General features: G+C 40.6%; 1 protein-coding gene across 1 annotated transcript in view; it reads left to right on the top strand.

The window, feature by feature from the left end:
* The window catches only part of LOC126281081 (serine/threonine-protein phosphatase 6 regulatory ankyrin repeat subunit B-like), a 243,704-nt gene that overhangs the window by 173,379 nt on the left and 57,508 nt on the right, over window positions 1–12,817 (top strand). The window contains exon 12 of the mRNA XM_049979814.1: window positions 7,164–7,283. Within this exon, the coding sequence (XP_049835771.1) occupies window positions 7,164–7,283 (120 nt within the window). The remainder of the gene's footprint in view (window positions 1–7,163; window positions 7,284–12,817) is intronic.

The raw sequence follows: 12,817 nt of genomic DNA, 5'->3' as shown, positions 1-12,817 counted from the left end.
TTAAACCTAACTAACCTAAGGACATCACACACATCCATGCCCGAGGCTGGCAGTGTAGGGGATGGGGACAGTAAAGTGCTGGTGTAGCTGTGGGAGTGTGAACAGGGTTGAGGTGGAGAGAGGGTCAGGCAGCTAAGTGCAGTTGTGAGGTTAGATTAGGGTGGGTGGTGGGGGGTGGAGTGGGGAGAGCAAGGTATGCAAAATTCAGAAAAACTAAGTAGAATATTTTACATTTTGTTGAGATTTAAATGATCAATTACTTTTGGATATTTTTTTATAGTGGAAGAAGATAAATAAGCTAGATATAAAAATTATGAGTCCACAAACATCAAAATAAACCAGTGTATTGACATTGAGAAAAAATGCATTATCAGTATTAGAAAATATTAAAAGGGCAAAAGATGTATCATATTGTATGGTTCATTACAGCTGTTTTCCCATCTACTACACTCCAGACTCATTCATGTGTAGTCATGTTATAGCATCCACCAGCAAAAGACACCCAAAAAATCCTCTCCATGCTCTCAGTGAGCCCAGCTGCTCTATTCAGAGTCCATATACGGCCAACTACATTTCATTACAAACAGGCATTTATGCTTAACATTTTAAATATATCCATTGAAAATCAGTTAGCATAAATACTTAACTATTCTTTCACTCCATTCAAAATGGTTGTAAAATTCGTTTAATAGCATCGGCAATATATTGCATTGGTGCTTATACTCGTATTCCAAATCAGTTTCCTCTCTTCTTGTCAGAAAATTCTTGGCAAAATTCCACACAGGACACATGTTCAACAGATGACAGGGTGCTGTATCTGTGATATTCATGTTATTATGCAACACTGTCAGCTGTTATTGTACAGAGAGTGTAGATGACAGTGAGGGTCTCTCATTCTGTTTACAAGTGTTGCTGGGAGGCAGAAAAAGCCTTAGAAGCACATGAATCAGATTGCTGTGTCCCCTTGGGGTATTTACAAGGTGGGATCCAAAATTTTCAGGACTGCTGCCATCTGGAAACTAGAAATAGTAGGTCTTGCACCGAAAGGTGGCGAGAGCTATATATCTGATGAGTCAGCATGCGGAGTGACATTCAGCTGGGAGGAAGTGCTGTGTGTCCACAGTGATTTCCGTAACACTCTGTGTTTGGTGTGTGGCAATTTTATGATGGATTTGTGAACAGAACAGTGCATGTGTATCAAATTCTGTGCAAATCTCAGGAAAAGTGCTACAGAGACCCTTGGAGTGATTCAATAAGTGTTTGGGGCACAGAGCATGACACAGAGACAAAGCAACAATCATCCAAGAGCCTGGGCTCCCCAAGACCCAAAAAAGTGAGACAGGTGAAGAGCAAAGTGAAGGGCATCATCATCATTTTCTTTGATACCAGTGTAATTGTGCTCAAAGAATTCATTCCACCCAACCAAACAGTGAATTCCATGTACTATTGTGACGTTTTGCAATGGTTCTGTGAAAACATGTGGCGACAACAGCCCAAAGTTAGGCATCAATGGAATAGCAGCTGCATCACGACAATGCACCCTGTCACACGTCCTTGCTCACCAGGATCATTTTGCCAAAAACAACATGCAGTTGTACCCCACCCACCGTACTTATCAGATTTGGCACTTTGAGACTTCGCTCTATTCCCAAAACTGAAACTCAAGTAGAAAGGCCGTCAGTTCGACACTCTAGTGAGGATTCAAGAAGTATCACTGGTGGTGATAAAAACCCTCAAAGACCAGTACTTCCAGAAAATGTTTGACCAGTGGGAGAAGTGCTGGGATTAGTGTGTATGTGTGGGTGGGAACTACTTCAAGGGTGATGGTGACCATTACTCCAAAGGTAAGGTTTTCAACCGATGGCAGCACCAGTCGAGAAAATTTTGTATAGCACCTTGTATGCTGATAATCCAAAACATTATGTCCACTGACCACCACAATCATAGATGCTGCCTGGTGGTGTGAGCACGTGACATGGTAACAAAGGTAATCGAAGAAATGGTGACAGCTGTGAATCACCTGCATCCCTCCATGCTTGACGTCTTGCCCGATGGCGAAATCATCTTACAGCAGTATAACTGTTCAGGCTTTGAGCCAGAACCATGTGACAGTGGTTTGAGGAGCTTTATAGTGAACTCATGTTGATGCCTCAAAGACAAAATTCACCTGATGGAAATCCTGTGGACCCACCTGGGGCCCTGTCGGGTGCCATCACTGCATACACAAATCAGTGGCCCATTATTTATGCAAATTGCATGACCTGTGTGTAGGTATCTAAAGCCACATACATCCTCAAACCTACCAACAGACTATCAGATCCCTGATACACAGAAGCAGTGATATATTTCATTCCAAAGATGGGCAAACAATCTATTAAGCAGGTGGTCTTAATATTTTGGCTCATCGGCATATGGGACAGTACTGTACCTATACCATAGGGGGATCTATCAGTTCCTACTACCAGTGGCGGGCAAGGGGTGCTTGCTGTCAAGTGTGGTGCCTGCTTGTGGTAATCTTTCAAAGCCTGAAATCTTGCTGACATCTTGGTGATCATTCAAAATACACCTTGTAGTCAAAGCTGTTTTATTTTGTAAGAGATTTTAGCTACATTTGCAGTGAAGTGGTCATAATAGTTGACCTTACTCAGAATTCTTATAGATATTTTACTTTCATGGGTGGCTGCATGCAGTCTGATCACTGTGAAATAATTTTCCATTTGTCTGCGTACATTATGGCGGAATGTGTGAACCCCAAATATGTGAAGGATGGTTACCTGAAAGAAAACTTGTGCAGGTTGCATTTGAGTCCTTTTTTCACCAGTCTCTGCAAAAAGAGTTTGAGGTTGTGAAGGTGGCCCTCTGGAGTCTTACCTGAACCAAGATATTTTCATGATGTGCAGCACAGCTTTGAATGCCTTGAAGTAATTGGTCCATAAAATGTGTAACCAAGATCTCATTGTGGTAAGCAACACACTTAACAGTAACATGTAGTCATTTATGTACAAAATGCTGGAAAATGGTAAGGGCTCATGAGATTCCAAAAGCTAACTGATTGTAATAGTTGAGGTCGTGTGATGTCTTGAGCATGAGGGAGGGTAGGTGATGCTGTGTCTGAGGGAATTTGAAAATATCCCTCTGGTAGCTTGATTTTACTGAATAAGGTGCCACAGCCCAATTTTGCAAAGAGTACTTCTCGGTTCCATTTCAGGTTGTACATTTATCATCTCATGAAATGGAATGAACTTCTAAGGGCAGGAGTAGGAAGGCAAATGGTTGACTTCAATTTATTGGGAGAGAGAGAACACTTTTCCAACCCTTTCTTCACTGCTTGAGATTCTGGGATCTCCACTAGGTCAGATTAAAGGAAGACACTGAAGCAACTTAGAAGCATGCTGCTAGATTTACTACCAGCAGATCGAGGTAACATGCAAGTCTTATGGAGATGCTTTGTGAATTTGAATGGGAGACCCTGGATGGAGGATGATGTTCTTTTTGTGAAACGCTTTTGATAAAGATTAAAGAACAGACTGCAGAATTACTACTGCCACAATTGTACAATTCATATAGGGCCTACAAAGTCAAAACAGGAGAAATTGGTGCTTGTACTTAGGCATAAGAACACTTGTTTTTCTCTTCCTCCATTTGTGGGTGGAATAGGGAAGGAAATCACTAATAGTGGTACATGATGCCCTCTGGCATGCACCATATGGTGGCTTGTGGAGTATGTAGATAAAAGTCATCACTAAGCTTCATTGTACCACTGGGCTCAGATATTTTTACCAATGTGAATATTTGTATATATTGTAAATGTTTGATGCTCAGTTAACAAAAATTAACACTGTTGTCATGATATGAAATGTGTAATCACTTTAATTAAGATTATCGGTGTACATCTTAACCAAAAATGTCTTGTAATGTATTACTTTAATCAGCATTTTAGTGTGCATTTCTGACACCTCTAGTTCTAATAAGCATGTATAAATCAAAAGCTGTATTTTGGACTGGTGAAATCTCCTATTAGTTGAATGATGTAAATTCGTGGAATTTATAGATTTCAGTTCACTTATATGGTCACATGAACTTAGAATAATTACATCAAGCATCAATTGGATATGTGTCCTTGTGAGTAGAGCCAGTCAGAATGAAGAATAATTTCATAATGAATTGGACTCTGTTCAGTGTGAACCCTTAAATATTTTGTGTCTGTCGACTAATAAATTTGTTCAGTGTCAGTTGCACTTATGTTCTTGCAAGTAGCCCTGGTTTGGCCTAAGAGCACTGTCCTCTGGTGAACACTTGTACTTGAAATAATTTTGCAGTGAATTTAATCAAAATTTATAGTCGGTTTCTAAACTCTATATGGGAGCTCAAATCACTTATAAAACTAATTAACACCACAATTAGGTTCCATGAGTCTGCTGTTTATTTTGTGGGGGAGTGAATAAAAAGAGACTATTTTGAACTTTAAAGTCATTGTTGGGAAACATCATTTACATGTTGCACCTGTTGTCGAACGTAACAGATATTTTATTCTGACTTTGTGTATCAGGTGAAATTAATTTAATTCTTTATTAATAAAGCAACCCATGTGACCACAAAATCTACTATGCAGAGTCAAATCAAAGGCTTCAACCAACGGTAACATATGCATGTATTATTAGTGTTATTATCATACTGTTTCGCTTCAATTTCGTGGCATGTAGTGTTTCATGAACTGTAAATCCACTTTGGAGTCAGCAACCACAAAGATATTTACTAGATGGGTGATGTTGTTGTAAATGAGTAATACTGAAAGTTTTCTTAACAATTGCACATTATATAGTCCATAGGCCCAAAAATTAGTTGACTGCTTGCAAGGGCAGCTATCCTAAACTTAAGTAAGTAAGCTGGTTTAGCATGTAAACAGAAGCACCATTGTCAAGGGGTACTTTCAGTGATATTTGCTTATGAAGTATATTTGCTAGGTTGCATTCTCAGAAGTTTGCACTTCTACAGTTTTATTGCTCACTGGGTTCCCTTCCATGGGCACATTTGCAGTGGATCTGCTAAAACATACTTGCTTTAAGAGTTCCCTTTTGCATTTGTGGTACATTGCAAGACTATGAGGGCACATAATGCATGTGTGGTGAAGGAAGATAGGAAATGGTGCTGCCACTGATGTGGCCCATCACTGCTGGTGTAGTTGTTGACAGGGTTGTCTGGCTTGTGGAAAAAGTGAGAGCTCTGCCAGAGGTGACACTGTGTCCACATAACTGGTGTCAGAGAACTCATTGTTGCAATGTCTTCTTCCATTGAAGCTGTTGACTTGGACATTCTACCTGCTATCTTGTAAGTCAAAATTTTTCTGCAGGTGTTGTACAGAAGGTTCTAATCATACATTACATCTGTCCAATAGTGTGTAATGATTGGAACAAAAAGATTGCAATGGAGGGATGCAGTATTAGGGGTCCACAAGGAACAGAAGGATCAGTATTGAGCCCATTAATCTTCTCATTATAATATATTATGTTAATGATCTGTCAACTATTCTTTCCCACTGCAAATATTGCCTGTAAGCTGATGACCTTCAGTTATATCTAAGTGCAAATCCAACGAAAATGTTCACAGCCATCCAATGTGTAAATTCTGTTTTACTTGCCCTATCTGAATGTGCAAAAACTTAGTCACTCACAGGAGACTTATTCCCCCCCAGATCAGAGAATCTCTTCCACCATTAATCCTAAATAGCTCAGAAATAACATTTTCTTCTTCTTGGGATAATTCTGCCCCATCACTTATAGTGGTCTGAAAAGATGACTGCAGTCTGTAAGAAGGTGTCAGTGTCACTTCCCTCATTACAGAAATATAAAAAAAGTATTTCCTTTTGAGCTTATAAAGAAACTACTATCCCCAATACTTGACTATGGTGATGCTATTCTCTAAGGACTTTTGTATGAAAGCTCATGCAGTCTGGAACTGGTAATGAATGCTTGTATACAATATATTTGTGATGTGCGCTTTTTCAGCCATATCACTCTACTAACAGTTATCATGGCTGAATGCCAATAAGCATAGAGACTATCATACTCTGTTTATTTCTGAATCATTGCACTCCCTCTTTAGTCTTCAACTCTTCCACCACTATCTGAAAAGCATAGCAGAAATACTTGTTCTCAACAAAGTAAAATCCTGTCTGTATCATCACATAACACTGCCATGTTCTCTAAATCATTTTCTGTGTCATGAACACAGCTTTAGTTCAATCTTCATCAACATATCAGAGATATTAAATTCCTTTCTAACTTCAAAAGACAGCTAATTCTCTACCTTCAGTCACAACAGCTGTCTATCGGATAGTCTACATAGCTCAGTCTTGTCAGTCTGCTCCCCAACAACTTTTCCCTACCCTATGTCAGCAGAGCTCTCTGTTTATATCCTTTTCTTCCCTAACAGCCACTGTCACAATCATTTCAATCTTCTGTTCTTTCTTTATCCCCTCCACTTCTGGTAGTAGTAAACATGGCTTCAAATGTGGTAAACTAAGCTATATCATTATAAATTCCGTTTATGTTAGTATTATTATTATTCCTACTACTATTATGATAAATGACAATTATTATAATTATGGTTATTACTGTCATTGTTATTGTAAGTGTTTTTTTTTTATTATCTTTGGTAAGTGTTGTTCCTGGTCAAATGCAAGAGAGTGCATTAAGACCATAATCTGGCCAGGCTAAATAAGCAATAAATAAATAACTATAATAATCCATGATAATCGGTATTTGAATCTAAGGGGCTACAAAAAAAAAAAAAAAAAAAAAAGAGAGAGAGAGAGAGAGAGAGAGAGAGAGAGAGAGAGAGAGAGAAGATGTTGAACATACTACTATTTGTAAAGTTCATTACCACTACTGGATTGTTACTGTTGTAGGCATTACTGTTTAGGATTGATATTTATATTCCATGTATTGACTCATTCCACATCCAAGCAACTTCCTCAGACATGTAGGTATGCAGAACAAGTATGCCATAAATAAAATAAAGCAATTAGGTAGTGGTTTAGGTGTGTCAAACCCTGTAGGGTTTCTAAACTTTCTTTATTATTTGGTAAAAAGTTGAGAGAGAGAGAGAAATTCATTATCACTCATGACCCAAGAAAATTGTACTCATTTATTGTTTCATTGCAGGTACCACCTCGTGTCATAGCATTTGCTAAAGAACAGATCGAACATGGTATGAGACCAGACATCATGGATCATCAGGGCAGGACACCTCTTCATTATGCTGCACTGACTGGAAATCACAGAGTACAATATTTTAATTTTTCACTAATGTATTCATTTATAGGCTCGATCATAGACTATAACACGGTTTAAAGAACTTAATGTTTAGTTATGCAGGCATTTTAATATTTATATTAAAAACAAAGATTCCAAGACTTACCAAGTGGGAAACTGCCTATAGACAGGCACAATAAAATAACACACGAACACACACACAAAATTTCGAGCTTTCGCAACCAGCAGTTGCTTCTTGCAAAGCTGATAACTTTTTTTCTCTGCTTCCTTTGCATTTTCAGATTATTGTTCCACCTAGATACATGCCTCATGGTGCATTTTTTGGTAAATGAGTAATTTTCTACGTATGAAATCTTGATGGTACACGTCATGTCATCTTCCATTTTCCTCTAAATCTACAAGATTTCTTATTGAAGTTTTGACTTCAGATGAACGTGAGTTTACATGTTTCCTATGTGAGCTCCACTCTGTTGTTTAAGGGTCCCTGTAGGCCAAGGTGTTCTTAACACCCATTTTAATAATAGACGGGTTATCTGATGAGGATGGCCCCATCGCATCATGTCACTGTTTGATACAACTACCCATAAAGATGGCCCCAGAAGTTATGTGTGTTACTTCTTCCCTTCTTCTGTTCCTGAAGATGGTTCCCCTGCACTTATTCAAGATCTCTAAATAGCTCACCAATAGATATTCAAGTAGCTGTTCACTTCTGCATTTGGTTTTGCTGCTTACCCACAGCTTACCCACAGCAAGCTGTGGGCATTGGCATCACAACCAATCAGCAGTTGTTTATCAGCTTCAAAGAGCAGTCTACCAGATGCTTCCTGGGTAGAAGGAGCATATGCTAACAAGGGAGATAAGCTGAGGCCAATACAAATTCCCTTGTGCTCCCTTCCTCATGCAGTTTCATCCTGATGGTCACTAAGTCCCAGGAACAGAAGTTAACCATTGGGGTGTATGAAATACCATTCTTGACATAAATGTATTACTTTTTATAAAACATAAATCGGCTAACCTCCAGTTCCACCAAGGCCATTTCCCTGTCTGCACAGGAGGCAACTCAAGGCAGAATTTGTAACCTTACTGTATTGAGGGTTTATCTGCAACACTTTCGACCACCAGCTTGGTGACACTGTCACTTCTAATGCCCTCAATTACCCTGACAGTAGTCTGTGAGAGCCCTAAATAAACTCTTAGGTCCTGCTCTTGCATTGCCCTCAGATTTCCTCACTGACCTCCACCACAAAGGTTTTGGCTGTCAGATGCAAATCTCCAGTCAATTACCATCCAGTCTTCTGTGAAGACTTTCTGGTTCTGCTACCCAAAGTTTCTCAAAATCTTTGGGGGAAAAGCCTTAAGAAATTTTGATAGCCAAACAGACATCTTCATGGTATTGAAGAGTTCCATTGCTATCTTGACCAGCGTGTTTGCCTCCTCCTGTGGAGATGTATTGGGCACCATATTCCTGGGCCAATTCGCTTACTCCCATTCCCTCATAGATGAAGATTAAAAGCACAGGTGTGCCAACTGACTAGGATGGTAGAGATGTTGTTCATGACAGGTGGTATCGGTGATAAATGATGGCTTAAGCCTTATCCTCCAAAGTAATTGAGCCTCGAATGAGTGAGCAACATGAGACAGGAGATGAATCTGCAGATCTGAAGGCATTTTGACCATCCACAATGTCCAAAGACGGCATCAGGCAATGCACGGTCATTGATTAGAGCATGTAGATGCCACCAAAGTTGTGAATGGGTGTGATCATCAAAATGCTCCTCGTGTATAGTGTGATGGACAGCCTCCACCAGAGGGCAGGAAAGGCACTTGATGAGCAGTGATTTGGCCATTGAATATTTGTGTGAGGTGGGTGGTGAAAGGAGCAAGTTGCAGATGAGATCCTTATGTATGTGGGGATGGCTCATCAGGCAGACAAAATGGGCACCATTGCCAGAAATTCTGTGGATGTCCAAGAGGTGATCCGCTAAGACGAACCAAGTTTTTGGGTTGTCTTTTTGCAAGCAGGTAGCTTAGGGAACCTGCCTGATATCACATGTTAGGTCTGCACCAACAGCTGGAGATCGGTGTGGATGGAGCAGGACACCTCCAATGCTGAAACAGCATTAGCAGTGAATGGTGCGTCACCCAAGGTCTGGGTGGGGAATTGGGTGAATGCAGCACATGGTAGAGAGGGAGCAGAGGTGTCGGTGGGTGTATAAGCCGGTAAGGTGTGTTCAGTCGGCAAACCTGTTGAAGAAAGCAGCTTGGATGTAAAGGCTGGTGCCGTTGCAACAGCGGGTGTGGGGTGGTCGTGGTGGAGCCATGGGGCGGCAGACGCAGGAACCTGCGTGGGCCGAACAGCCAGTGGCATTATGAAAGCTAGTGAAAGGTGCACGGTGGGACCATGGTGCAATGATTGTGAAAACTGACGCAGTCGAGGTGACTGGCATTGCCGAAACGGCATGCGCGGAGGGTGCTGCAACACTATGTAAATGAGAATGTGCTACCCTGTGCATTGTAATATTCAATTCACCATCCTGGAAATTTGCTGATGTGCCAAGCCATCCCAAACGTGACCATGTACATGAAGGACAGACCGCAATGCCTTTAACTGGAACGTCCTCCATGTTGTGATTAAGTGATGGGCACTTTCCATGTTCTACATCTACATCTACATTTATACTCCGCAAGCCACCCAATGGTGTGTGGCAGAGGGCACTTTACATGCCATTGTCATTACCTCCCTTTCCTGTTCCAGTCGCATATGTTTCGTGGGAAGAATGACTGCCGGAAAGCCTGTGTGCGTGCTCAAATCTCTCTAATCATACATTCATGATCTCCTAGGGAGGTATAAGTAGGGGGAAGCAATATATTCGATACCTCATCCAGAAACACACCCTCTTGAAACCTGAACAGCAAGTTACACTGCGATGCAGAGTGCCTCTCTTGCAGAGTCTGCCACTTGAGTTTGCTAAACATCTCTGTAATGCTATCATGCTTACCAAATAACCCTGTGACGAAACGCGCCACTCTTCTTTGGATCTTCTCTATCTCCTCTGTCAACCCGATCTGGTACAGATCCCACACTGATGGGCAATACTGAAGTATAGGTCAAACGAGTGTTTTGTAAGCCACCTCCTTTGTTGATGGACTACATTTTCTAAGGACTCTCCCAATGAATCTCAACCTGGTACCTGCCTTACAAACAGTTAATTTTATATGATCATTCCACTTCAAATCGTTCTGAACGAATACTCCCAGATATTTTACAGAAGTAACTGCTACCAGTGTTTGTTCTGCTATCATATAATCATACAATAAAGGATCCTTCTTTCTATGTACTAACAATACATTACATTTGTCTATGTTAAGGGTCAGTTGCCACTCCCTGCACCAAGTGCCTATCTGCTGCAGATCTTCCTGCATTTCGTTACAGTTTTCAAAGGCTGCAACTTCTCTGTATACTACAGCATCATCCGCAAAAGCCTCATGGAACTTCCGACACTATCTACTAGGTCATTTACATATATTGTGAAAAGCAATGGTCCCATAACAATCCCCTGTGGGACGTCAGAGGTTACTTTAACGTCTGTAGACATCTCTCCATTGAGAACAACATGCTTTGTTCTGTTTGCTAAAAACTCTTCAATCCAGCCACACAGCTGGTCTGATATTCCATAGGTTCTTACTTTGTTTATCAAGCGACACTGCTGAACTGTATCGAATGCCTTCCGGAAGTCAAGGAAAATAGCATCTACCTGGGAGCCTCTATCTAATATTTTCTGAGTCTCATGAACAAATAAAGCAAGTTTGGTCTCACACAATCTCTGTTTCAGGAATCCATGTTGATTCCTACAGAGTAGATACTGGGTTTCCTGAAACGACATGATACTCGAGCAAAAAACATGTTCTAAAATTCTACAACAGATTGACGTCAGAGACATAGGTCTATAGTTTTGCGCATCTACTCAACAACCCTTCTTGAAGACTGGGACTACCTGTGCTCTTTTCCAATCATTTGGAAAATTCCATTCCCCTAGAGACTTGCGGTACACAGCTGTTAGAAGGGGGGCAAGTTCTTTTGCGTACTCTGTGTAGAATCGAATTGGTATCCCATCAGGTCCAGTGGACTTTCCTCTGTTGAGTGATTCCAGTTGCTTTTCTATTCCTTGGACACTTATTTTGATGTCAGCCATTTTTTCATTTGTGCGAGGATTTAGAGAAAGAACTGCAGTGCGGTCTTCCTCTGTGAAACAGCTTTGCAAAAAGGTGTTTAGTATTTCAGCTTTACGCGTATCATCCTCTGTTTCAATGCCATCATCATCCTGGTGTGTCTGGATATGCTGTTTTGAGCCACTTACTGATTTAACGTAAGACCAGAATTTCCTAGGATTTTCTGTCAAGTTGGTAAATAGAATTTTACTTTCAAATTCACTGAACGCTTCACGCATAGCTCTCCATACACTAACTTTGACATCGTTTAGCTTACGTTTGTCTGAGAGGTTTTGGCTGCGTTTAAACTTGCAGTAAAGCTCTCTTTGCTTTCGCAGTAGTTTCCTAAATTTGTTGTTGAACCACGGTGGGTTTTTACTGTCCCTCACAGTTTTACTCGGCACGTACCTGTCTAAAATGCATTTTACGTTTGCCTTGAACTTTTTCCATAAACACTAAACATTGTCAGTGTCAGAACAGAAATTTTTGTTTTGATCTGTTAGATAGGCTGAAATCTGGCTTCTATTACTCTTGCTAAACAGATAAATCATCCTCCCTTTTTTTATATTCCTATTTACTTCCATATTCAGGGACGTTCCAATGGCCTTATGATCACTGATTCCCTATTCTGCACTTACAGAGTCAAAAAGTTTGGATCTGTTTGTTATCAGTAGGTCCAAGATGTTATCTCCATGAGTCAGTTCTCTGTTTAATTGCTCAACATAATTTTCGGATAGTGCACTCAGCACGATGTCACTCAATGCTCTGTCCCTAGCACCCATTCTAAACATCTGAGCATCCCAGTTTATATCTGGTAAATTGAAATCTTCACCTAAGGCTATAACAGGCTGAGAAAATTTATGTGAAATATATTCCAGATTTTCTCTCAGTTGTTCTGCCACCAATGCTGCTGAGTCAGGAGGTTGATGAAAGGAGCCAATTATTAACGTAGCTCAGTTGTTGAGTGTAACCTCCACCAATAATAATTCATAGGAACGATCCACTTCTAATTCACTACAGGATAAACTACTACTAACAGTGACAAACACGCCACCACCGGTAGCATGCAATCTATCCTTTCTAAACACTGTCTGTACCTCTGTAAAAATTTCGGCAGAATTTATCTCTGGCTTCAGCCAGCTTTCCGTACCTGTAATGATTTCAGCTTCGGTGCTTTCTATCAGCGCTTGAAGTTCCTGTACTTAACCAATGCAGCTTCAACAGTTTACAATTACAATACCGACTGCTGCTTGGTCCCTGTATGTCCTGACTTTGCCCCGCACCCTTTGAGGCTGTTACCCTTTATGTACTTGCCCAAGGCCATCTAACCCAAA

This window comes from Schistocerca gregaria, chromosome 1 (assembly GCF_023897955.1).
Source record: "Schistocerca gregaria isolate iqSchGreg1 chromosome 1, iqSchGreg1.2, whole genome shotgun sequence".
NCBI lineage: Eukaryota > Metazoa > Arthropoda > Insecta > Orthoptera > Acrididae > Schistocerca > Schistocerca gregaria.
The sequence above is the reverse complement of the archived record's forward strand: the minus strand, read 5'-3'. Positions and strand labels throughout refer to the sequence as shown.